This window comes from Bombina bombina, chromosome 1, assembly GCF_027579735.1.
Source record: "Bombina bombina isolate aBomBom1 chromosome 1, aBomBom1.pri, whole genome shotgun sequence".
Classification (NCBI taxonomy): Eukaryota; Metazoa; Chordata; class Amphibia; order Anura; family Bombinatoridae; genus Bombina; species Bombina bombina.
In genome coordinates this window covers 425,639,321-425,666,527 of record NC_069499.1, presented here as the reverse complement: position 1 = coordinate 425,666,527, position 27,207 = coordinate 425,639,321, and the positions used below count along the sequence as shown (strand labels likewise).

At 40.2% G+C, this 27,207-nt stretch overlaps 1 protein-coding gene across 1 annotated transcript in view; it reads right to left on the bottom strand.

Annotated features, from left to right (window-relative positions):
• GCA (grancalcin) overlaps positions 1-27,207 on the bottom strand; it is an 82,374-nt gene that overhangs the window by 19,842 nt on the left and 35,325 nt on the right. The window contains exons 3-5 of the mRNA XM_053698380.1: positions 16,413-16,482; positions 15,606-15,649; positions 4,457-4,604 (exon numbers count right to left, since the gene is read on the bottom strand). Of these exons, the coding sequence (XP_053554355.1) occupies positions 4,457-4,604; positions 15,606-15,649; positions 16,413-16,482 (262 nt within the window). The remainder of the gene's footprint in view (positions 1-4,456; positions 4,605-15,605; positions 15,650-16,412; positions 16,483-27,207) is intronic.

Genomic DNA, 27,207 nt, shown 5'->3' with positions numbered 1-27,207 from the left:
AGGGAACCCTTGTTGACGGGGATAGAGAACTCTTTTCCACGTTCACTTTCCAGCCGTGCGATCTGAGAAAGGCCAGGACGATGTCCGTGTGAGCCTTTGCTCGAGGGAGGGACGACGCTTGAATCAGAATGTCGTCCAGGTAAGGTACTACTGCAATGCCCCTTGGTCTTAGCACAGCTAGAAGGGACCCTAGTACCTTTGTGAAAATCCTTGGAGCAGTGGCTAATCCGAAAGGAAGCGCCACGAACTGGTAATGTTTGTCCAGGAATGCAAACCTTAGGAACCGATGATGTTCCTTGTGGATAGGAATATGTAGATACGCATCCTTTAAATCCACCGTGGTCATGAATTGACCTTCCTGGATGGAAGGAAGGATAGTTCGAATGGTTTCCATCTTGAAAGATGGGACCTTGAGAAATTTGTTTAAGATCTTGAGATCTAGGATTGGTCTGAACGTTCCCTCTTTTTTGGGAACTATAAACAGATTGGAGTAGAACCCCATCCCTTGTTCTCTCAATGGAACAGGATGAATCACTCCCATTTTTAACAGGTCTTCTACACAAAGTAAGAACGCTTGTCTTTTTATGTGGTCTGAAGACAACTGAGACCTGTGGAACCTTCCCCTTGGGGGAAGTCCCTTGAATTCCAGAAGATAACCCTGGGAGACTATTTCTAGCGCCCAAGGATCCAGAACATCTCTTGCCCAAGCCTGAGCGAAGAGAGAGAGTCTGCCCCCCACCAGATCCGGTCCCGGATCGGGGGCCGATATTTCATGCTGTCTTGGTAGCAGTGGCAGGTTTCTTTGCCTGCTTTCCCTTGTTCCAGCCTTGCATTGGTCTCCAAGCTGGCTTGGCCTGAGAAGTATTACCTTCTTGCTTAGAGGACGTAGCACCTTGGGCTGGTCCGTTTTTACGAAAGGGACGAAAATTAGGTCTATTTTTTGCCTTGAAAGGCCGATCCTGAGGAAGGGCATGGCCCTTACCCCCAGTGATATCAGAGATAATCTCTTTCAAGTCAGGACCAAACAGCGTTTTCCCCTTGAAAGGAATGTTTAGTAGCTTGTTCTTGGAAGACGCATCAGCCGACCAAGATTTCAACCAAAGCGCTCTGCGCGCCACAATAGCAAACCCAGAATTCTTAGCCGCTAACTTAGCCAATTGCAAAGAGGCGTCTAGAGTGAAAGAATTAGCCAATTTGAGAGCATTGACTCTGTCCATAATCTCCTCATAAGGAGGCGAGTCACTATCGAGCACCTTAATCAGTTCATCAAACCAGAAATATGCGGCTGTAGTGACAGGGACAATGCATGAAATGGGTTGTAGAAGGTAACCCTGCTGAACAAACATCTTTTTAAGCAAACCTTCTAATTTTTTATCCATAGGATCTTTGAAAGCACAACTATCCTCTATGGGAATAGTGGTGCGTTTGTTTAAAGTAGAAACCGCTCCCTCGACCTTGGGGACTGACTGCCATAAGTCCTTTCTGGGGTCGACCATAGGAAACAATTTTTTAAATATGGGGGGAGGGACGAAAGGAATACCGGGCCTTTCCCATTCTTTATTAACAATGTCCGCCACCCGCTTGGGTATAGGAAAAGCTTCTGGGAGCCCCGGCACCTCTAGGAACTTGTCCATTTTACATAGTTTCTCTGGGATGACCAAATTTTCACAATCATCCAGAGTGGATAATACCTCCTTAAGCAAAATGCGGAGATGTTCCAATTTAAATTTAAAAGTAATCACATCAGATTCAGCCTGCTGAGAAATATTCCCTGAATCAGTAATTTCTCCCTCAGACAAAACCTCCCTGGCCCCCTCAGATTGGGTTAGGGGCCCTTCAGAGATATTATCAGCGTCGTCATGCTCTTCAGTAACTAAAACAGAGCATCCACGCTTACGCTGACAAGGGTTCATTTTGGCTAAAATGTTTTTGACAGAATTATCCATTACAGCCGTTAATTGTTGCATAGTAAGGAGAATTGGCGCGCTAGATGTACTAGGGGCCTCCTGAGTGGGCAAGACTCGTGTAGACGAAGGAGGGAATGATGCAGTACCATGCTTACTCCCCTCACTTGAGGAATCATCTTGGGCATCATTGTCATTATCACATAAATCACATTTATTTAAATGAATAGGAATTCTGGCTTCCCCACATTCAGAACACAGTCTATCTGGTAGTTCAGACCTGTTAAACAGGCATAAACTTGATAAGAAAGTACAAAAAACGTTTTGAAATAAAACCGTTACTGTCACTTTAAATTTTAAACTGAACACACTTTATTACTGCAATTGCGAAAAAACATGAAGGAATTGTTCAAAATTCACCAAACTTTCACCACAGTGTCTTAAAGCCTTGAAAATATTGCACACCAAATTTGGAAGCTTTAACCCTTAAAATAACGGAACCGGAGCCGTTTTAAGCTTTAACCCCTTTACAGTCCCTGGTATCTGCTTTGCTGAGACCCAACCAAACCCAAGGGGAATACGATACCAAATGATGCCTTCAGAAGTCTTTTATAAGTATCAGAGCTCCTCTCACATGCGACTGCATGCCATGCCTCTCAAAAACAAGTGCGCAACACCGGCGCGAAAATGAGACTCTGCCTATGCTTTGGGAAAGCCCCTAAAGAATAAGGTGTCTAAAACAGTGCCTGCCGATATTATTATATCAAAATACCCAGAATAAATGATTCCTCAAGGCTAAATAAGTGTTAATATCAATCGATTTAGCCCAAAAAATGTCTACAGTCTAAATAAGCCCTTGTGAAGCCCTTATTTACAATCGTAATAAACATGGCTTACCGGATCCCATAGGGAAAATGACAGCTTCCAGCATTACATCGTCTTGTTAGAATGTGTCATACCTCAAGCAGCAAGGACTGCAAACTGTTCCCCCAACTGAAGTTAATGCTCTCAACAGTCCTGTGTGGAACAGCCATGGATTTTAGTTACGGTTGCTAAAATCATTTTCCTCATACAAACAGAATTCTTCATCTCTTTTCTGTTTCTGAGTAAATAGTACGTACCAGCACTATTTGAAAATAACAAACTCTTGATTGAATAATGAAAAACTACAGTTAAACACTAAAAAACTCTAAGCCATCTCCGTGGAGATGTTGCCTGTACAACGGCAAAGAGAATGACTGGGGTAGGCGGAGCCTAGGAGGGATCATGTGACCAGCTTTGCTGGGCTCTTTGCCATTTCCTGTTGGGGAAGAGAATATCCCACAAGTAAGGATGACGCCGTGGACCGGACACACCTATGTTGGAGAAATAAGGTGATCAAGGAGGCTTTTTATCATTGTTGTTGACATGTTGGACTCTGACATTATTAGTTGCTTCATGGATTGGGAGGGGTTATCGTGAGTGATGATATCAAAATACATATCCTTTGATTGGATGATAGTAGCAGATATTCACCCGATTGGTGTTTAGCACATTAAATTTAGCCTCCAGTTGTATTGTTTACTATGCCTGATGTTTTGGCCACTTACAACAGACCTCGATGTGGAGGTACAACTCACAATGTGAAGCAGCAGGATCTAGTATCTGTGAGAGAGCCGTTTAACAGCGAGCTGAAATACGGATATAGCACACATGAATGCTAACACCATTTTGAGTACCATTCTGTAGGGTGTATATGTTGGAGAATGTTGTTGATACATCTACACAAGGAAGCACCCTTTCTGTCTTATTTAAAAGTCACCACAACCCCCCCAAAAAATTTTTTTTATATATATCTATATCTCTTGGTGCTTTATCACTATATACAAACATAATTCCCAATTCATATTGCTAAATTTCAACCCATTAAAAGGGACATTAAACACTAAATAAATGTAGATAGAATGAAGCATTGATAGAAAAGATTAGTCTGAGAACATGTAGATCTATTTTTTTTAAAGTTTCATTAGTTGTTTAAATAGGTGACAAAATAAGTGTAAAGTTTTAGATTCTGTAAAACAACGGGATGTTACATGTTGTAACTTAGGTTACTTTCTCTGCTGTGGCCAATTAGGAACAGTTATAAATAGGTCACTAGAGTGTGCAGCCAATGGCTGTGTGGAATATAACCGTGTTCTGCACTTCCATTTCTAACAGGAACTGAAAAACTCACAATTTCAGCATGGGATTGCAGGAAAATGTGGCAAAATAAAGTCAAAGTATATTGCCAATTTTTTTTATTTATATATAAATGTATCATTTTTTATTACCATCTCAAAGTGTTTAATGTCCCTTTAAGGTTAAAAATAACTTGGTGACTACTTGTGTGTGTGTGGGGGGGGGGGGGGGGGGAGAAATCATGCACATGAAAGTGATATTTCAACTCTTTCCAGTACAGCAACATCCATTTTTCCAATTACACTGTAATACTTTTAATATGCTCTATTTTAGATGAAAAAGAGAAAAAAATAAATATGACTTTATTATTCCTTTAAGCACAAAATTATTCTTACCCATTGCCATTATGGCTTGGCTCATTTCATGTGGTTCCACAGTTCCGCTTCTGTCGTGATCAAAGGTACAAAAATTCTGTTTCCAAGCACTCAAAGCACCCCATAGTTCTTTGAATTCATTGAATCCCATTTTGCCAGTATGATCAATCTTGTCTTAAAGTTAAGGCAGTTTAACAAACCCAATTTTTTATATTGTGTGCACTTCAGGCGGGCAGATAGGGTAAGAATTATATGATTATAAGCCAATTATGACAGTGAACATACTCTTCCCAATCCTGACACTTATGAATGTTGTATTGTAGAAATTAAGTTATTGAGAAGGTTTCCGATCACTTTTGCACCAGACTTTAGCTTTATCTTAAAGGGACACTGAACTTAAATGTACTCTTTCGTGATTCAGATAGAGCATGCGATTTCCTAATTTACTCCTATTATCAAATTTTCTTTGAAAAAGAAGGCATCTAAGCTAAGGAGTCAACCAATTTTTGGTTTAGTATTCTGGACAGCACTGGTTTATTGGTGGGTTAATTTATCTACCAATCAGCAAGAACAACCCAGGTTGTTCACCAAAAATGGTCTGGCATCTAAACTTACAATCTTGCTTTTCAAATAATGATACAAAGAGAATGAAGGAAATTAGATAATAGGAGTAAAATTAGAAAGTTGCTTAAAAATGCATGTTCTATCCGAATCACGAAAGAAAAAATGTGGGTTCAGTGTCCCTTTAATATAAATGCACAAAATCTTAGATAGAATACCATTACCCAACCTTTCACATTCCGAAACATATACAGATTTAAAGGGACAGTATACACTCATTTTCATATAACTGCATGTAAAAGACACTACTATAAAGAATAAGATGCAGATACAGATATAAAAATCCAGTATAAAACTTTAAAACTTACTAAGAAGCTCTCAGTTTAGCTCTGTTGAAAAGGTAACTGGAAAGCCCACTGCAACTGGGAAATAAGACACTCCCCCCCCCCTTCTTTTGCATATGAAAAGACCCTTTACACAAACAGGAGCAAGCTGGAGAAGGTAGCTGATGGTATTCTCAAAACTTTGGGGCTTGGTTAGGAGTCTGAAAATCAGAGCAATGCTAGTTAAAAATAAGCAAAACTATACATAAAAAAACTACTTTATGGGCTATATTAAATAGATCTGCAAAACATTTATGCAAAGAAAAAAGTGTATAATGTCCATTTAATCAATTCAAAATGGAAATGTTACACATTCTAATGCAAAAATGCTCTATATTGGAATGTATGTACTACTGTATTTTGCTAAGAATATTAAGCCTCTCCAAAAGGGGTATTTACCAAGACACTGCAATTTAACATGCTCCTTGAGGTGGGCTTCCAGAGCCAAAGATGTTAAAGGGACAGTCTAGGCCAAAATAAACTTTCATGATTCAGATAGGACATGTTATTTTAAACAATTTTCCAATTTACTTTTATCACCAATTTTGCTTTGTTCTATTGGTATTCTTAGAAATTAGCATATGAACCTCCTAGGTTAAGCTTTCAACTAAGACCTTGAAGACCACCTCTTTTCAGAATGCATTTTAACAGTTTTTCACCACTAGAGGGCATTAGTTCATGTGTTTCATATAGATAACACTGTGCTTGTGAAATTATCTGGGAGCAGGCACTGATTCGCTAAACTGCAAGTCTGTCAAGAGAACTGAAATAAGGGGGCAGTTTGCAGAGGCTTAAATACAAGATAATCACAGAGGTTAAAAGTATATTAATATAACTGTTGGTTATGCAAAACTGGGGGAATGGGTAATAAAGGGATTATCTTTTAAAACAACATTCTGGTGTAAACTGTATCTGGGAGCAGGCACTGATTCGCTAAACTGCAAGTCTGCCAAGAGAACTGAAATAAGGGGGCAGTTTGCAGAGGCTTAAATACAAGATAATCACAGAGGTTAAAAGTATATTAATATAACTGTTGGTTATGCAAAACTGGGGGAATGGGTAATAAAGGGATTATCTATCTTTTAAAACATTCTGGTGTAAACTGTCCCTTTAAATTTATGTGCAGCATAAAAAAATTGTTTTTACTTGCAATATCAAATTTTCTACATTGATATTCTTTGTTGAAAAAAGCAGGGAGGTAAGCTCAGGAGTGTGCACGTGTCTGAAGCACTATATGGCAGCAGTTTTTCAACAAAGTTATAAATTAGCAAGAGGCTATGACTATGGCTCTCAGCTGAAGAGCATACAACAGTTCCCATCTCCGACACCCTGCACTTTGTGTGAACCTATTTTAAATTTCATTGACTAAACAGCAAGGAGTGGCCTATGCTTTCAATGCACTAGATTGGAGCACTACATGGCAGGAAAAAGTGCTGCCACCTAATTAGGATAGATATAATCTCTCTCTCAAAAGAGCAAAGAAAAAGTCAAACTTAAATGGACATTCTGCTCAAAATGTAAATGCACAAGGCACATAGATGAATTACATCTTCGTATAGAAACTTTAATATACACGTATTGGCAAAAATTCTTCTAGCTTAAGTTATCTGTTTATGTTAAAAATTTTCTCTGCAGCTGCTCAGAGCACTAGTGGACACGTATCATGTCGGCAATTAAATTTTGTCATTACCAGATGGCACAAGCACAATAGGCTATGTGAGCAAGTACTGTGTTTAAAAATGCTGGTGCATACTTAAAAACAGCTATAAGTTTTTATTAGAAGCATTTTTGCTAATGCATACATATTAAAAAAATGATTCTATTAAACTGAAATGCATCCATGTAAACAACATTCCAATTTATATTTTTTTCTTCTTCAAAATACACACATTGATAAATATATGAAAAAATAAAAATCATGGGTGCCCCCAGTAAAGGAGCTACAAGACACAGGTGTTATCTATTGCTCTTATTATATACACAAATAATACGCTTAACAAGAGATTCTAGAGCACAAAACTAGCATGTAGCATAACAACTCCCCATTTTATAATAGTTATAGCATGAATTAACACTCACATGTAGGACCAAGAAAACAGAATTTATGCTTACCTGATAAATTACTTTCTCCAACGGTGTGTCCGGTCCACTGCGTCATCCATTACTTGTGGGAATATTCTCTTCCCCAACAGGAAATGGCAAAGAGCACAGCAAAAGCTGTCCATATAGCCCCTCAGGCTCCGCCCCCCAGTCATTCGACCGACGGTTAGGAGAAAAAAGGAGAAACTATAGGGTGCCGTGGTGACTAGTATATAGAGAAAGAAATCTTTCAAACCTGATTAAAAAACCAGGGCGGGCCGTGGACCGGACACACCGTTGGAGAAAGTAATTTATCAGGTAAGCATAAATTTTGTTTTCTCCAACACTGGTGTGTCCGGTCCACGGTGTCATCCATTACTTGTGGGAACCAATACCAAAGCTTTAGGACACGGATGAAGGGAGGGAGCAAATCAGGTTACCTAAACAGAAGGCACTACGGCTTGCAAAACCTTTCTCCCAAAAACAGCCTCTGAAGAAGCAAAAGTATCAAATTTGTAAAATTTGGCAAAAGTGTGCAGAGAAGACCAAGTCGCTGCCTTACATATCTGATCAACAGAAGCCTCGTTCTTGAAGGCCCATGTGGAAGCCACAGCCCTAGTGGAGTGAGCTGTGATTCGTTCAGGAGGCTGCCGTCCGGCAGTCTCATAAGCCAATCGGATAATGCTTTTCAGCCAGAAAGAAAGAGGTAGCAGTAGCTTTTTGTCCTCTCCTCTTACCAGAGTAAACGACAAACAAGGATGAGGTTTGTCTAAAATCCTTTGTTGCTTCTAAATAGTACTTTAAAGCACGGACTACATCTACATTGTGTAACAAACGTTCCTTCTTTGAAACTGGATTCGGACACAGAGAAGGAACAACTATTTCCTGGTTAATATTCTTGTTGGAAACAACTTTTGGAAGAAAACCAGGCTTGGTATGCAAAACAACCTTATCTGAATGGAACACCAGATAGGGTGGATCACACTGCAAAGCAGATAATTCAGAAACTCTTCTAGCAGAAGAAATAGCAACCAAAAACAGAACTTTCCAAGATAGCAACTTGATATCTATGGAATGTAAGGGTTCAAACGGAACCCCCTGAAGAACTGAAAGAACTAAATTTAGACTCCAAGGAGGAGTCAAGGGTCTGTAAACAGGCTTGATTCTGACCAAAGCTTGTACATCTGGCACAGCTGCCAGTCGTTTGTGTAACAAGACAGATAAAGCAGAAATCTGTCCTTTTAGAGAACTCGCCGACAATCCCTTATCCAAACCTTTTTGGAGAGGATCTTAGGAATTTTAATCTTACTCCAGGAGAATCCCTTGGATTCACACCAGCAGATATATCTTTTCCATATTTTATGGTAAATCTTTCTAGTCACAGGTTTTCTGGCTTGGACCAGAGTATCTATCACTGAATCTGAAAACCCACGCTTGGATAAAATCAAACGTTCAATTTCCAAGCAGTTAGCTGCAGAGAAATTAGATTTGGATGTTCGAATGGACCTTGTACTAGAAGATCCTGTCTCAAAGGTAGCTTCCATGGTGGAGCCGATGACATATTCACCAGGTCTGCATACCAAGTCCTGCGCGGCCACGCAGGAGCTATCAGAATCACCGAGGCCTTCTCCTGTTTGATCCTGGCTACAAGCCTGGGAAGGAGAGGGAACGGTGGAAACGCATAAGCTAGGTTGAACAACCAAGGCGCCACTAATGCATCCACTAGAGTCGCCTTGGGATCCCTGGATCTGGACCCGTAGCAAGGAACCTTGAAGTTCTGACGGGACGCCATCAGATCCATGTCTGGAATGCCCCATAATTGAGTCAACTGGGCAAACACCTCCGGGTGGAGTTCCCACTCTCCCGGATGGAAAGTCTGACGACTCAGATAATCCGCCTCCCAGTTGTCTACTCCTGGGATGTGGATTGCAGATAGGTGGCAGGAGTGATCCTCCGCCCATTTGATGATTTTGGATACCTCTCTCATCGCCAAGGAACTCCTTGTTCCCCCCTGATGGTTGATGTAAGCTACAGTCATGTTGTCTGACTGGAATCTTATGTATCCGGCCTTCGCTAGTTGAGGCCAAGCCCGGAGAGTATTGAATAACGCTCTCAGTTCCAGGATGTTGATCGGGAGAAGAGACTCTTCCCGAGACCATAAACCCTGAGCTTTCAGGGAATCCCAGACCGCGCCCCAGCCTAATAGACTGGCGTCGGTCGTGACAATGACCCACTTTGGTCTGCGGAAACTCATTCCCTGAGACAGGTGATCCTGGGACAACCACCAACGGAGTGAGTCTCTGGTCATCTGGTCTACTTGAATCTTTGGAGACAAGTCTGTATAGTCCCCATTCCACTGCTTGAGCATGCACAGTTGTAATGGTCTTAGATGAATTCGAGCAAAAGGAACTATGTCCATTGCTGCAACCATCAACCCTACTACTTCCATGCACTGAGCTATGGAAGGCTGCAGAATAGAGAGAAGAACTTGACAAGCATTTAAAAGCTTTGGACTTTCTGACTTCTGTCAAGAAGATCTTCATTTCTAAAGAATCTAATATTGTTCCCAAAAAGGGAACTCTTGTCGACGGAGACAGGGAACTCTTTTCTACATTCACCTTCCACCCGTGAGATCTGAGAAAGGCTAGAACAATGTCTGCATGAGCCTTTGCCTTGGAAAGAGACGACGCTTGAATTAGAATGTCGTCCAGATAAGGTGCCACTGCAATGCCCCTTGGTCTTAGAACCGCTAGAAGGGACCCGAGTACCTTTGTGAAAATTCTGGGAGCAGTGGCTAGTCCGAAAGGGAGAGCCACGAACTGATAATGTTTGTCCAGAAAGGCGAACCTTAGGAACTGATGATCTTTGTGGATAGGAATATGTAGATACGCATCCTTTAAATCCACGGTAGTCAAATATTGACCCTGGATTGTAGGTAAAATTGTTTGAATGGTTTCCATTTTGAACGATGGAACTCTGAGAAATTTGTTAAGAATTTTTTAATCCAAAATTGGTCTGAAAGTTCCCTCTTTTTTGGGAACTACCAACAGATTTGAGTAAAACCCCTGACCTTGTTCCACAGTTGGAACTGGGTGTATCACTCCCATCTTTAACAGGTCTTCTACACAACGTAAGAATGCCTGTCTCTTTATTTGGTTTGAAGATAAGTGAGAGATGTGGAACCTTCCCCTTGGGGGTAGTTCCTTGAATTCTAGAAGATAACCCTGAGAGACTATTTCTAGTGCCCAGGGATAAGAGAGAGAGTGAGAGTGAGAGAGTGAGAGAGAGAGAGAGAGTGTGAGTGAGTGAGAGAGAGTGAGAGAAAGACTGCCCCTTACTAGATCCGGTCCCGGATCGGGGGCTACCCCTTCATGCTGTTTTGGTAGCAGCAGCAGGCTTCTTGGCCTGTTTACCCTTGTTCCAGCCTTGCATTGGTTTCCAAGCTGGTTTAGTCTGGGAAGCGTTACCCTCTTGTCTAGAGGCTGCAGAGTTGGAAGCCGTTCCTGAAATTGCGAAAGGAACGAAAATTGGACTTATTCTTAGCCTTGAAAGGCCTATCTTGTGGGAGGGCATGGCCCTTTCCCCCAGTGATGTCTGAAATAATCTCTTTCAATTCTGGCATAAAAAGGGTCTTACCCTTGAAAGGGATATTAAGCAATTTTGTCTTGGAAGATACATCCGCCGACCAAGACTTTAGCCAGAGTGCTCTACAATTGCAAACCCTGAATTTTTCGCCGCTAATCTCGCTAACTGCAAAGCGGCGTCTAAAATAAAGGAATTAGCCAACTTAAGTGCGTGAATTCTGTCCATGACCTCCTCATATTGAGTCTCCCTACTGAGCGACTTTTCCAGTTCCTCGAACCAGAACCACGCCGCCGTAGTGACAGAATAATTCACGAAATAGGTTGAAGGAGGTATCCTTGCTGTACAAAAATCTTTACCCTCCAATTTTTTATCCATAGGATCTTGGAAAGCACAATTGTCCTCAATGGGAATGGTCGTGCGTTTGGCTAGTGTAGAAACCGCCCCCTCGACCTTAGGGACTGTTTGCCATGTGTCCTTCCTGGGGTCGACCATGGGGAACAATTTCTTAAATATAGGAGGAGGGACAAAAGGTATGCCTGGCTTCTCCCACTCATTCACTATGTCCGCCACCCTTTTAGGTATTGGAAAGGCATCAGGGTGCACCGGGACCTCTAGGAACTTGTCCACCTTGCACAATTTTTCTGGGATGACCAGATTGTCACAATCATCCAGAGTAGATAGCACCTCCTTAAGTAATGCGCGGAGATGCTCTAATTTAAATGTCACAACATCAGGTTCTGCCTGCTGAGAAATTCTTCCTGTATCAGAAATTTCTCCATCTGACAAACCCTCCCTCACTGCCACTTCAGACTGGTGTGAGGGTATGACAGATAAATTATCATCAGCGCCCTCCTGCTCTACAGTGTTTAAAACTGAGCAATCGCGCTCTCTTTGAAAACCTGGCATTTTGGATAAAATATTAGCTATGGAGTTAGCTCTATAGTAAATATATGCCAGGCCTGTTTTTCTGATCATAATTTGATACTTTAACAATACTTGAAAAATGGCTGTGCAAATATAGTGTTAACACTCTACGATTGCAATCCCTTATTTACAACCAGGCTTACAAGGATAAATTGTATTAGCAATTCTGTGATTTTGCAACTGTTACAACAAGTAGTAATTGGTTACAATGACTTTAGTTGCTACTAGATATGATTGGTAATGTTATCACTGATCAATACCACTCAGCGATTGCCACCCCTGTTTGACAACCAGGCTTGTAAAGGTAAATTGTTTTTGTAATTCTGTGATTTAGCCACTGTTACAACAATCTTGTTACAATGTCTTTAGTTGCTAATCACAAGTGTTACCAGTCATGTACAAAGAAACTGCCCGCTGAGATAGTAAATCTAGCTTGTTGATAGCGTTTACACAACGGAGTGCTTTGTATACTAGTGTCCTTAACATATAGTATGTTCTGTTTGGAAATCTCTTGACAAAGTCTGCTCAGAAGGCAGATGAAACGCGTAGAGTTAGAGTTTAAAGCTAAAGATTTCAAAAGGATTTGCATGTGTCACCGGTCTTTGGAGCAATCAGCCGTTTAAACCTGCAAAGATTGAACCTTTGAAAGACGGAACTCGCAGTGGATCCAGAGCAGTCAGTGAAGCTGTTCTCTGCCAGGATACCCATGATGTGCCCGTTTTAATCTGCAATCTTGTAAGTGCAATATAGCACATTCTGTTTCAATACATTTTGTGTTACTTCCTTGAATCTTTGTTGCGCTTGTGTCCCCCCCCCCAGAGTTTGCTCCTTTTGATAAAACCGCGACAACTTGTTTCTTAATTCAAGCAGCACCCAGGGAAGAGTTTATTGGATATAACTGGAATTGATCAGACATATCTACTATCAAGTTCCTTGTGGATATTGTTCTCTCTGAATTGGAGCTCTCCTTTAAAGGATTACTTTCGGTTATAATTTTTAAGCTAAACAACTAACATATTAAAGTTAATAAACATTAATTAAAACCTACTGACCTATATTTTCTCCAAAACGAAGTTTCATAACGTTCTAAAAGTTATATCTTTTATTCGCCGATGATGTCACGTTATCCTGCCCACTATTTTCAGCACTGCATGTTCAAAATACTTAAACCAATAACTTTGTGTTTAAAGCGCCATTTTGAAACCTAGGTATTGTAAACGGATTGGTACAGAGCAAAGGATACCCACTGAGTGGGTTTGGAAAACAATTAATATTTGCAGACAAGATTTCTGATATACGGTAGAGATATGTTAATGAAATGCTATTGATAAAAAGCGTATTTGGGGTAGTTAGTTAGTAACAGGCATAGAAAATATTTACTTACAGTGGCCCTTTAAGTATTATACCAAACTGGTGACTATGACTCAGTTTGTCCTATTCTAATATATGGACATTTTCTACACATTTTTTGGTTTTCTATAGCTCTTCAAAATTTGTTTCCAATATACTCTTTCAGGTTTATAGTGATATTAACTAGTATCCATTTGTGCTTCTTCCCATATATTTAGCATTATATTTATTTCACTCTGTTAGATTCCAGGTTGCCTTTTCAGCGCTGTGTTTTTTGTTGGTTTACAAGGATATTAATGGCATACGAAATTTGAGGTTGCGATTACTGGAAAATCACAATGACTATATCAGAATTTGTAGTTTACCAATAACAAGTGAAAGATTGTGAACAAAGGGATGCAAAGCTTTCATATGATAATGAATTACAGAACATTTTACTTAATTATATAATATAATATTATCAAATATGATTATAGCACAATATACATTTCAATAGTGTATTTATACCTCAAATTTAGTAAGTTAAAAACACTACATAATCTCTTTAAAAACCCCTTAGTTATTTATTTTACCATTTTCGGTACTTTGTATCTAAAAATTTATGCCCCCCACATGACTACTTTAAGAATGACACCTGGTTGGAATTTTTTTTTCCTGTGGAGAACAGTGCACATTCACACTTGACACTTTCACACACCCTTGTCACATCTCTTATTCATATAATCCTTCCCAAAATGTCAAACTTTATTATTAGAAAATATAAATAAAGCAGCAGCACCTTAATAATGCTTCAAAGTTATCCTTTATTTGTGAGACATCACAGCTTCAAATAATAGTTATTAGAAGCTGTGATGTCTCACAAATAAAAGGATAACTTTGAAGCATTACTAAGGTGCTGTTGCTTTATTTATATTTTCTGAATGGACTAAGGGGCTTGTGCAGAGTCACCTGATTGCTGGGCTGTGAGTGCTGTGCCTTACCTGATGTATTAAACTTTATTATTAACCTTTTGTTCCCCATTTTTTATACCATAAAATGTATTATTTATAGCATAAAGGAAAGTAAAATAGGAAGTTGTAATAGTTAATACCAGGCTAAATTTGATTTAAATCACAATTTAAATCACTAATCAGTAAGCCAGATTTAAATCATGGTTTTAATTTCTAGAATAAGATCTTTTCTGATTTGTCCAGTTGTGTTAGACCATTACTGATGTGGTTATATTTCAGATATGCATAGATTGAATTTATTTAATTAAATTAATGGGAGGTGAACTATCTCCAGTTCAATAGGTTAATAATTCTTTATCAACTGTGCAATTTAACTAAAGAAAAATAACCCTTTTTCATAAAAATTTATATAGTTATATTTAACTAAAACAATACCATTTATTTAATTAATGGTTGCCCCTCCCTCCTTACACTTAGGTCCTTGTGCAGATCCATTCCACTCCAAACAATGTTCTATTCAGTGAGCTTCTTGAAACTTAGGGCGCCATGTACTAAATGGCGGGCGGACAGCTTCTTAACTCGCGAAGCTGTCCACCCGCCTTCGCTACACACGGGCAGCGGATCTATTGATCCGCTTGCCCGTATGTATCATTACACACTCATCGGAGTGTGTAATGCCCGCCCCTTCAATCGCGCGACCAATCACACGACTGAAGGGGCCGTCAATCACCGAGAGCGAGCGTGCTCTCAGTGATTTTGCTTCGCCACCTAAGAGGTGGCGTAGGGTGTAGGAAGCAGCGGTCTAATGACCGCTGCTTCTTACATTGAGGGAAGCAGGCTCGCATATGCGAACCTGCCCCGCAAAGGCTCCAGAGGAGCTTTCGCTGCTTTGTACATGGAGCCCTTAGTATGGGTTGATTCTGTATACATAGATTTGCAGGGGAGCAATGGCATTGAAGGGATAGCAAAGTCAAAAGTAAACTCATGATTCAGAAAGAACAGGCGATTCATTTTCTAATTTACTTCTGTATCTAATTTGCTTTGTACTCTTGCTATTCATTGTTGAAAAGCATACATAGGTAGGCACAAAAGCAATTCACTAGTTTTAGCAATGTACACGTGCGCGCACACGCACACACACACACAACAGGAACAATTAAGCACTTAAAATGTTTTTGATAGCCAAGTTCACAAGACTTTCCAAATTTAAAGCAATGTAGTGATTTTCAAACAGAACTAAAATTGCCCCTTAATCCCTGTGTTTCAAAGTGGATCTTTGCAATGAAGTTATTGGGTTAGAAAGTGAAGATTGTCAACTCATTCTTTCAGAAAGGATACATCCAACATGGCTATCATAATTCGACACGTTTCCAAGCTGAAAGCTAAAATGAAAAACAAAAATATAAAATCTATGCTACATATCTTATTTTAAATAGATCAGCTGTAGACATAAGTCAATTGAAATACAAAATTACTTTAGCAAGCTTGTGAATGAATGCACATTACATTTTTTATGCCAAAAAAAAAAAAAAAGTTCCTGGAACTAGCTAGTTCTGCCCAAGAAAGGAAGCAGTAGCTGAACTTTAATATTTCCCAGTGTGTTTTACACATTTATCCTCTCAAGGAAAAGCATTTACCTTCAGCCCTGTACAATCACTCCTACCATCTTACCGATTGCGGATGTGGATCAACAGTTCTTATAGTCATGACATAGTAGATAACAGCAAAGATGGTAGGTAGGTTTCTTAGATATGGTGCTGTAATGTCATTTTTTGCAGCTTCTAATTTCTACTAAATGATCACTTTACATGTCATTTAATAACACTAGATTATACATTAATTGTGATAGGCAGGCTCCCAAAGAGGGTTACCATGCATTCCAGAAAAAGCCTTGCAGCCAAAACTGGTTAGAGAAACTAGGTAAAGCGGCCTTCCCAAAAATCTTGATATGACTGTTAAAACTTTAAGCAGAGACAAAATAAATTGTAAAAATATCCCTTTCATATGATTTTAAATAGGTCATCAATTTAGTTTTCAAAAGGATAGATAGGAATTTACTAAAATATATAACTAGAAAAAAAAAAAAAAACACTAGGAGTAGGCTATAAAAATATGAGAGGAGATGAGATGTTATTGTAGACTTACGAGTATAGGTACCATGGACTCCAGATTGTGTTAAACATCTCTGTAGTTCTTCAGCATCTATTTCACCATCCTACAGAAAAATAATTATATAAATCCTCTTATTTATAATACCTTTATACATGATCATGTTAGTTTACTAAAAACCCTCAAACTGAACAGGTAATCTGCTCACAGTAGAAATACTCAACACAATTATTCATGAAAAACAGGACACAGAAAAAAATTTATGTAAGAATTTACCTGATAAATTAATTTCTTTCATATTGGCAAGAGTCTATGAGCTAGTGACGTATGGGATATACAATCCTACCAGGTGGGGCAAAGTTTCCCAAATCTCAAATGCCTATAAATGCACCCCTCACCACACCCACAATTCAGTTTAACGAATAGCCAAGTAGTGGGGTGATTAAGGAAGGAGTAAAAAGCATCAACAAAGGAATTTGGAAATAATTGTGCTTTATAAAAAAAAAAATCATAACCACCATAAAAAGGGTGGGCCTCATGGACTCTTGCCAATATGAAAGAAATGAATCAGGTAAGTTCTTACATAAATTATGTTTTCTTTCATGTAATTGGCAAGAGTCCATGAGCTAGTGACGTATGGGATATCAATACCCAAGATGTGGAACTCCATGCAAGAGTCACTAGAGAGGGAGGGATAAAAAAAAAAAAAAAAAAGTCATTTTCCGCTGAAAAAATAATCCACAACCCAAAATAAGTTTATTCTTTAAAATGACAAGAAAAACTTAAATCAAAAAAAGCAGAAGAATCAAACTGAAACAGCTGCCTCAAGAACTTTTCTACCAAAAACTGCTTCTGAAGAAGCAAATACATCAAAACGGTAGAATTTAGTAAATGTATGAAAAGAAGACCAAGTTGTCGCTTTGCAAATTTGATCAAGTGAAGCTTCATTCTTAAAAGCCCACGAAGCGGAGACCGATCTAGTAGTATGAGCTGAAATTCTCTGAGGCAGGGCCTGACCCGACTCAAATAAGCCTGAAGAATCAAAAGCTTTAACCAAGAAGCCAAGGAAATGGCAGAAGCCTTCTGACCTTTCCTAGAACCAGAAAAGATAACAAATAGACTAGAAGTCCTCCCGAAATCTTAGTAGCTTCAATATAATAATATTTCAAAGCTCTCACCACATCCAAAGAATGTAAGGATCTTTCCAAAGAATTCTTAGGATTAGGACACAAGGAAGGGACAACAATTTCTCTTCTAATGTTGTTAGAATTCACAACCTTAGAAAAAAAATTAAAATGATGTCCGTAAATCCGCCTTATCCTGATGAAAAATCAGAAAAGGAGATAGCTCAGAAACTCTTCTAGCAGAAGAGATGGCCAAAAGAAACAAAAACTTTCCAAGAAAGTAGATAAATGTCCAAAGAATGCATAGGCTCAAAATGGAGGAGCCTGTAAAGCCCTCAAAACCAAAATTGAGACTCCAAGGAGGAGAGATTGATTTAATGACAGGCTTAATACAAACTAAAGCCTGAACAAAACAGTGAATATCAGGAAGTTTAGCAATCTTTCTGTGAATAAAACAGAAAGAGCAGAGATTTGCCCCTTCAAAGAACTTGCAGACAAACCCTTATCCAAACCATCCTGAAGAAACTGTAAAATTCTTGCAACCCTAAAAGAATGCCAAGAGAATTTATGAGAAGAACACCATGAAATGTAAGTCAAAACTCGATAATAAATCTTTCTAGAAACAAATTTACAAGCCTGTAACATAGTATTTATCACCGAGTCAGAGAAACCTCTATGACTTAGTACTAAGCGATCAATTTCCATACCTTCAAATTTAATGATTTGAGAACCTGATGGAAAAAACAGACATTAAAACAGTAGGTCCAGCCTTAACGGAAGTGGCCAAAGTTGGCAGCTGGACATCCGAACAAGACCCGCATACCAAAACCTGTGAGGCCATGCTGGAGCCACCAGCAACACAAACGATAGTTCCATGTTGATTTTGGAAATCACTCTTGGAAGAAGAACTAGAGGCAGGAAAATATAAGCAGGTTGATAACACCAAAGTAGTGTCAGCACACCCACTGCTTCCGCTTGAAAATCCCTGGACCCGGACAGGCATCTGGGAAGTCTCTTGTTTAGATGATAGGCCATCAGATCTCTCTCTAGAAGACCCCATATCTGAACAATCTGAGAAGACACATCTGGATGGAGGGACCACCCCCCCGGATGTAAAGTCTGACGGCTGAGATAATCCGCCTCCCAATGTCTAAATTCTGCGGTGCATATCCCAGGTATAGACAGGAGCTGGATTCCGCCCAAGCAAGAATCCAAGATAATTCTTTCATAGCTTGTGGACTGTGAGTCCCACCCTGCTGATTGACAAATGCCACTGTTTGTGATATTGTCTGATTGAAAATAAAATGAACGGTTCTCTCTTCAACAGAGGCCAAAACTGAAGAGCTCTGAAAATTGCACGGAGTTCTAAAATATTGATTGGTAATCTCGCCTCTTGAGATTTCCAAACTCCTTGTGCTATCAGAGATCCCCAAATAGCGCCCTAACCTGAAAGACTTGCATCTGTAGTGATCATAGTCCAGGTTAGCCGAATAAGAAGCCCCTTGAACTTAACGCTGGTGATTTAAACACCACGTCAGAGTGTGTCAAACATTGGGATTTAAGGATATTAATTGTGATATCTTTGTATAATCCCTGCACCATGGATTCAGCAAACAAAGCTGGAGAGGACTCGTGAAAACGAGCAAAGGGAATCACGTCTGATGCTGCAGCCATGAGACCTAAATTTTCCATGCACATAACCCCTGAAGGGAATGACAGACTGAAGGTGCAGACAGGCTGCAACCACTTCAAACGACTCTGTTAAAGACAGAGTCATGGACACTGAATCTATCTGGAAACCTAAAAAAGGTGACCCTTGTCTGAGGAATCAAGAAACTCTTTGGCAAATTGATCCTCCAACCCTGTTTCCGAAGAAACAACACTAGTTGATTCATGTGAGATTCTGCAGAACGTAAAGACTGAGCTAGTACCAAGATATCGTCCAAATAAGGAAATACCGCAATACCCTGCTCTCTGTTTCCATAAAGCAGGGCATCTAGAATCTTTAAAAAGATTCTTTGAGCGGTTGCTAGTCCAAATGGAAGAGCAACAAATTGGTAATGCTTGTCTAGAAAAGAGAATCTCAGGAACTGATAATGATCTGAATGAATCGGAATATGAAGGTATACGTTCTGCAAATTCATAGTGGACCTAAAATGTCTTTGCTGAATAAAAAGGCAGAACAGTCCTTAAAGTCACCATTTGAAAGTTGGTACTCATACATAATGATTAAAAATTTTCAGAACCAGAATTGGTCTGAATGAAATTTCCTTCTTTGGGACAATGAATAGATTTGAATAAAACCACAGACCTTGTTCCTGAAAAGGAACTGGCATGACTATCCCTGAATTCCAGGTCTGAAACACACTTCAGTAAAGCCTGAGCTTCAAATGGATATGCTGGGATGCGTGAGAGAAGGGGAAGAAAAAAAAAAAAAAAATCTTCTCACAGGAGGATTTACTCAGAATCCTATTCGATACCCCTGAGACAATACTCTGGATAAATTCTGTCCAAAATCAATGGTTTCAAACATCCTTGAAAAAACCTTAACCCTACCAGCTGGAAAGAAAGTCGCATCTTCATGCGGACTTCGGGGCTGGCTTTTGGTTTCTTAAATGGGTTGGATTTATTCCAATTGGAAACAGATTCCATAGGGAAGGAGAAGGTTTTTTTTCCTTATTTGACAAAAAGAACAAAAACAATTAGAAGCTCTATATTTACCCTTAGGTCTCTTATTACCTTGTAAAGAAAGATAGCAATCTAGACTTAACAAGTCATATCAGCATTCCAAGATTTAAGCTTCAAAATTCTTATAGCTAAAGACATAGCTCTAACATCAATCTTTGATATCAAAAAATGGCATCAGAACTGAATAGTATGTTGCAGTAAGCGAACAATGCTAGATAAATCAGAATCCAATTCTTGTTGCGCTAATTTCCCAACAAAAAAGTTGATGCCGCTGCAACATCAGCCAAAGAAATTGCAGGCCTGAGACGACCTGAATATAAATAAGCTTCCTTAGATAAGATTCAAGTTTCCTATCTAAAGGAACTAAAGTGAATGTAAATTTTGATGTTTAAGTGCCCGGTTTTTAAAACTTTGATTAAAAACAGGGGCACTTTAATTCATCAAAATTTACATTTCACTCCTGTTGTGACAAAAAAAAAAAAAACTTACCTTTTAAACTTCACAGCAGCTGCTGCTTCCTCCGGTCTCACAAGCCATTTCTGATGTCAGAAATGATTGATAGGTCATCCTCCAATCACAGATTCCCCCCCGGGGGATTCAGTGTCTGATTCACTGCTGTGATTGGAGGAAGCCAGATACCTCATTTTAGACCCAGGAAGAGGCTTTGAAAAGGTGGAGGAAGCTGGAGCTGCTGTGAAGATTAAAAAGTAAGTTTATTTTTACAACAGGAGTGAAATGAAAATTTTGATGAATTAAAGTGCCCCTGTTTTTAATCAAAGTTTTAAAAACCGGGCACTTTAGCATCAAAATTTACTTTCACTTTAAGTACTATCTTCTATAGGAATAAAAGGTACGTTCAGCAAGAGTAGAAATAGCCCCATCAACTTTGAGGATCTTTTCCCAAAACTATAGAAATTGCTGGTAAAAAGATACAATTTTTAAACCTTGAAGAAGGAGGAATAAAAGTACCCGGCTTATTCCATTCCTTAGAAATCATATCAGAAATAGCATCAGGAACAGGAAAAAAAACTTCTGGAGTAACCACAGGAGGTTTAAAAAACAAAATGTACTAGTTCTAATATCAAGAGGACTAGTTTCCACGATATCCAAAATAGTTAACACTTCTTTAATAAAGAGCGAAAATACTTTATTTTAAATAAATAAGTAGATTTGTTAGTGTCAATATCTAAGGAAGGAGGATAATTCATTATGTTGTCGGTCATAAAAAATTTCATGAACCTTATGAGAAGTTTTAAAAGACCCTATATTAATTAGAAGGCAGAAATAGCAGACAAAGCCTTCTGAATAGAATCAGTAATAAATTCTTTAAATTTCACAGGTATAACATGTACATTAAAAGTTGAAGAAACAACAGGCAATGTACTATTTACTGATGGACACAATATCTGCATGGAAAAGTTTATCATGATAACCAATACAAATGACATTCGGAAATATAATGCACTTAGCTTTAGTATAACCGACATCAGGCAGCAAAGTTCCAACAGATACTTCTGAGGCAGGATCAGATTGAGACATCTTGCAAAATAAAACATAACATATTAAGCAAAATTTGTCAATTTCCTTATATGACAGTTTCAGAAATGGGAAAAAAAATGCAAATAGCATAGCCCTCTGACATAGAAAAAGGCAAGGAGGCAAATAGCAATAGGGTATTAAATTAATGAAAAAATTTGGCGCCAAGTATGACGCACAACGTAACTGAAATTTTTTTTGGCGCCAACAACATCCTTAAATGACACACTCGCGTCACTAACGACGCAACCCTGTGTAAGGAACTCGGCATCAACTACGTTGCTGGAAATGACGAACTTGCACCAACGGATGTACTTTCGCGCCAAAAAATTCTTGCGCCAAGAATGACACAATAAAGTCTAGCATTTGGCGCACCCGCGGGCCTAATACTGCAAGTGCAAGAAAAATGTAGTCAATTTTGAAAAAAAGACTAAACCCCAGGTAAGAAAAATATTTCTCAAAATGTTAATTTTCCACAAATATGAAACTGACAGTCTGCACAAGGAAATACATGAACCTGACTCATGGCAAATATAAGTACAATACATATATTTAGAACTTTATATAAATGCATAAAGTGCAGACCATAGCTGGGGTGTCTTAAGTAATAAAAACATAATTTATGCTTACCTGATAAATTCCTTTCTTCTGTTGTGTGATCAGTCCACGGGTCATCATTACTTCTGGGATATAACTCCTCCCCAACAGGAAATGCAAGAGGATTCACCCAGCAGAGCTGCATATAGCTCCTCCCCTCTACGTCAGTCCCAGTCATTCGACCAAGAATCAACGAGAAAGGAGTAACCAAGGGTGAAGTGGTGACTGGAGTATAATTTAAAAGATATTTACCTGCCTTAAAACAGGGCGGGCCGTGGACTGATCACACAACAGAAGAAAGGAATTTATCAGGTAAGCATAAATTATGTTTTCTTCTGTTATGTGTGATCAGTCCACGGGTCATCATTACTTCTGGGATACCAATACCAAAGCAAAAGTACACGGATGACGGGAGGGATAGGCAGGCTCATTATACAGAAGGAACCACTGCCTGAAGAACCTTTCTCCCAAAAATAGCCTCCGAAGAAGCAAAAGTGTCAAATTTGTAAAATTTGGAAAAAGTATGAAGCGAAGACCAAGTTGCAGCCTTGCAAATCTGTTCAACAGAGGCCTCATTCTTAAAGGCCCAAGTGGAAGCCACAGCTCTAGTGGAGTGAGCTGTAATTCTTTCAGGAGGCTGCTGTCCAGCAGTCTCATAGGCTAAACGTATTATGCTACGAAGCCAAAAGGAGAGAGAGGTAGCAGAAGCTTTTTGACCTCTCCTCAGTCCAGAATAAACGACAAACAGGGAAGAAGTTTGGCGAAAATCTTTAGTTGCCTGCAAGTAGAACTTGAGGGCACGAACTACATCCAGATTGTGTAGAAGACGTTCCTTCTTTGAAGAAGGATTTGGGCACAAGGATGGAACAACGATCTCTTGATTGATGTTCCTGTTAGTGACTACCTTAGGTAAGAACCCAGGTTTAGTACGCAGAACTACCTTGTCTGAGTGAAAAATCAGATAAGGAGAATCACAATGTAAGGCTGATAACTCAGAGACTCTTCGAGCCGAGGAAATAGCCATTAAAAACAGAACTTTCCAAGATAACAATTTTATATCAATGGAATGAAGGGGTTCAAACGGAACACCCTGTAAAACGTTAAGAACTAAATTTAAACTCCATGGCGGAGCAACAGCTTTAAACACAGGTTTGATCCTAGCTAAAGCCTGACAAAAAGCCTGGACGTCTGGATTTTCTGACAGACGCCTGTGTAACAAGATGGACAGAGCTGAAATCTGTCCCTTTAATGAACTAGCTGATAAACCCTTTTCTAAACCTTCTTGTAGAAAAGACAATATCCTAGCGATCCTAACCTTACTCCAAGAGTAACCTTTGGATTCGCACCAGTATAGGTATTTACGCCATATTTTATGGTAAATCCTTCTGGTAACAGGCTTCCTAGCCTGTATCAGGGAATCAATAACCGACTCAGAAAAACCACGTTTTGATAAAATCAAGCGTTCAATTTCCAAGCAGTCAGCTTCAGAGAAGTTAGATTTTGATGTTTGAACGGACCCTGTATCAGAAGGTCCTGTCTTAGAGGTAGAGACCAAGGCGGACAGGATGACATGTCCACTAGATCTGCATACCAAGTCCTGCGTGGCCATGCAGGCGCTATTAGAATCACTGATGCTCTCTCCTGTTTGATTTTGGCAATCAATCGAGGAAGCAGCGGGAAGGGTGGAAACACATAGGCCATCCCGAAGTTCCAAGGTGCTGTCAAAGCATCTATCAGAACCGCTCCCGGATCCCTGGATCTGGACCCGTAGCGAGGAAGTTTGGCGTTCTGGCGAGACGCCATGAGATCTATCTCTGGTTTGCCCCAACTTCGAAGTATTTGGGCAAAGACCTCCGGATGAAGTTCCCACTCCCCCGGATGAAAAGTCTGGCGACTCAAGAAATCCGCCTCCCAGTTCTCCACTCCCGGGATGTGGATTGCTGACAGGTGGCAAGAGTGAGACTCTGCCCAGCGAATTATCTTTGATACTTCCATCATTGCTAGGGAGCTTCTTGTCCCTCCTTGATGGTTGATGTAAGCTACAGTCGTGATGTTGTCCGACTGAAACCTGATGAACCCCCGAGTTGTTAATTGGGGCCAAGCCAGAAGGGCATTGAGAACTGCTCTCAATTCCAGAATGTTTATTGGAAGGAGACTCTCCTCCTGATTCCATAGTCCCTGAGCCTTCAGAGAATTCCAGACAGCGCCCCAACCTAGTAGGCTGGCGTCTGTTGTTACAATTGTCCAGTCTGGCCTGCTGAATGGCATCCCCCTGGACAGGTGTGGCCGATAAAGCCACCATAGAAGAGAATTTCTGGTCTCTTGATTCAGATTCAGAGTAGGGGACAAATCTGAGTAATCCCCATTCCACTGACTTAGCATGCACAATTGCAGCGGTCTGAGGTGTAGGCGTGCAAAAGGTACTATGTCCATTGCCGCTACCATTAAGCCGATCACCTCCATGCATTGAGCTACTGACGGGTGTTGAATGGAATGAAGGACACGGCATGCATTTTGAAGCTTTGTTAACCTGTCTTCTGTCAGGTAAATCTTCATTTCTACAGAATCTATAAGAGTCCCTAAGAATGGGACTCTTGTGAGAGGAAAAAGAGAACTCTTCTTTTCGTTCACTTTCCATCCATGCGACCTTAGAAATGCCAGAACTAGCTCTGTATGAGACTTGGCAGTTTGAAAGCTTGAAGCTTGTATTAGAATGTCGTCTAGGTACGGAGCTACCGAAATCCCTCGCGGTCTTAGTACCGCCAGAAGGGCACCCAGAACCTTTGTGAAGATTCTTGGAGCCGTAGCCAATCCGAATGGAAGAGCTACAAACTGGTAGTGCCTGTCTAAGAAGGCAAACCTTAGATACCGGTGATGATCTTTGTGGATCGGTATGTGAAGGTAAGCATCTTTTAAATCCACTGTGGTCATGTACTGACCCTTTTGGATCATGGGTAAGATTGTCCGAATAGTTTCCATTTTGAACGATGGAACTCTTAGGAATTTGTTTAGAATCTTTAAATCTAAGATTGGCCTGAAAGTTCCCTCTTTTTTGGGAACCACAAACAGGTTTGAGTAGAACCCTTGTCCTTGTTCCGACCGCGGAACCGGATGGATCACTCCCATTAATAACAGATCTTGTACACAGCGTAGAAACGCTTCTTTCTTTATCTGGTTTGTTGATAACCTTGACAGATGAAATCTCCCTCTTGGGGGAGATAATTTGAAGTCTAGAAGGTATCCCTGAGATATGATCTCTAGTGCCCAGGGATCCTGAACATCTCTTGCCCAGGCCTGGGCGAAGAGAGAAAGTCTGCCCCCCACTAGATCCGGTCCCGGATCGGGGGCATTCGGTTCATGCTGTCTTTGGGGCAGCAGCAGGTTTCCTGGCCTGCTTGCTCTTGTTCCAGGACTGGTTAGGCTTCCAGCCTTGCCTGTAACGAGCAACAGCTCCTTCCTGTTTTGGTGCAGTGGAGGTTGATGCTGCTCCTGTTTTGAAATTCCGAAAGGGACGAAAATTAGACTGTCTAGCCTTAGCTTTGGCTTTGTCTTGAGGTAGGGCGTGGCCCTTACCTCCTGTAATGTCAGCGATAATTTCTTTCAAACCGGGCCCAAATAAAGACTGCCCCTTGAAAGGTATATTAAGTAATTTGGACTTAGAAGTAACATCAGCTGACCAGGATTTTAGCCACAGCGCCCTACGTGCCTGTATGGCGAATCCTGAGTTCTTAGCCGTGAGTTTGGTTAAATGTACTACGGCCTCCGAAATGAATGAATTAGCTAGTTTAAGGACTCTAAGCCTGTCCGTAATGTCGTCTAGCGTAGATGAACTAAGGTTCTCTTCCAGAGACTCAATCCAAAATGCTGCCGCAGCCGTAATCGGCGCGATACATGCAAGGGGTTGCAATATAAAACCTTGTTGAACAAACATTTTCTTAAGGTAACCCTCTAATTTTTTATCCATTGGATCTGAAAAAGCACAGCTATCCTCCACCGGGATAGTGGTACGCTTAGCTAAAGTAGAAACTGCTCCCTCCACCTTAGGGACCGTTTGCCATAAGTCCCGAGTGGTGGCGTCTATTGGAAACATCTTTCTAAATATTGGAGGGGGTGAGAACGGCACACCGGGTCTATCCCACTCCTTAGTAACAATTTCAGTTAGTCTCTTAGGTATAGGAAAAACGTCAGTACTCGCCGGTACCGCAAAGTATTTATCCAACCTACACAGTTTCTCTGGTATTGCAACGGTGTTACAATCATTGAGAGCTGCTAAGACCTCCCCTAATAATACACGGAGGTTCTCCAATTTAAATTTAAAATTTGAAATATCTGAATCCAATCTGTTTGGATCAGAACCGTCACCCACAGAATGAAGCTCTCCGTCCTCATGCTCTGCAAGCTGTGACGCAGTATCAGACATGGCCCTAGTATTGTCAGCGCACTCTGTTCTCACCCCAGAGTGATCACGCTTGCCTCTTAGTTCTGGTAATTTAGACAAAACTTCAGTCATAACAGTAGCCATATCTTGTAATGTTATTTGTAATGGCCGCCCAGATGTACTAGGCGCCATAATATCACGCACCTCCCGGGCGGGAGATGCAGGTACTGCCGCGTGAGGCGAGTTAGTCGGCATAACTCTCCCCTCGCTGTTTGGTGAAATTTGTTCACATTGTACAGATTGACTTTTATTTAAAGTAGCATCAATACAGTTAGTACATAAATTTCTATTGGGCTCCACCTTGGCATTGGAACAAATGACACAGATATCTTCCTCTGAGTCAGACATGTTTAACACACTAGCAATAAACTTGCAACTTGGTTATAATCTTTTTTAGCAAAAACGTACTGTGCCTCAAAGAGGTACTAAACGATTAAATGACAGTTGA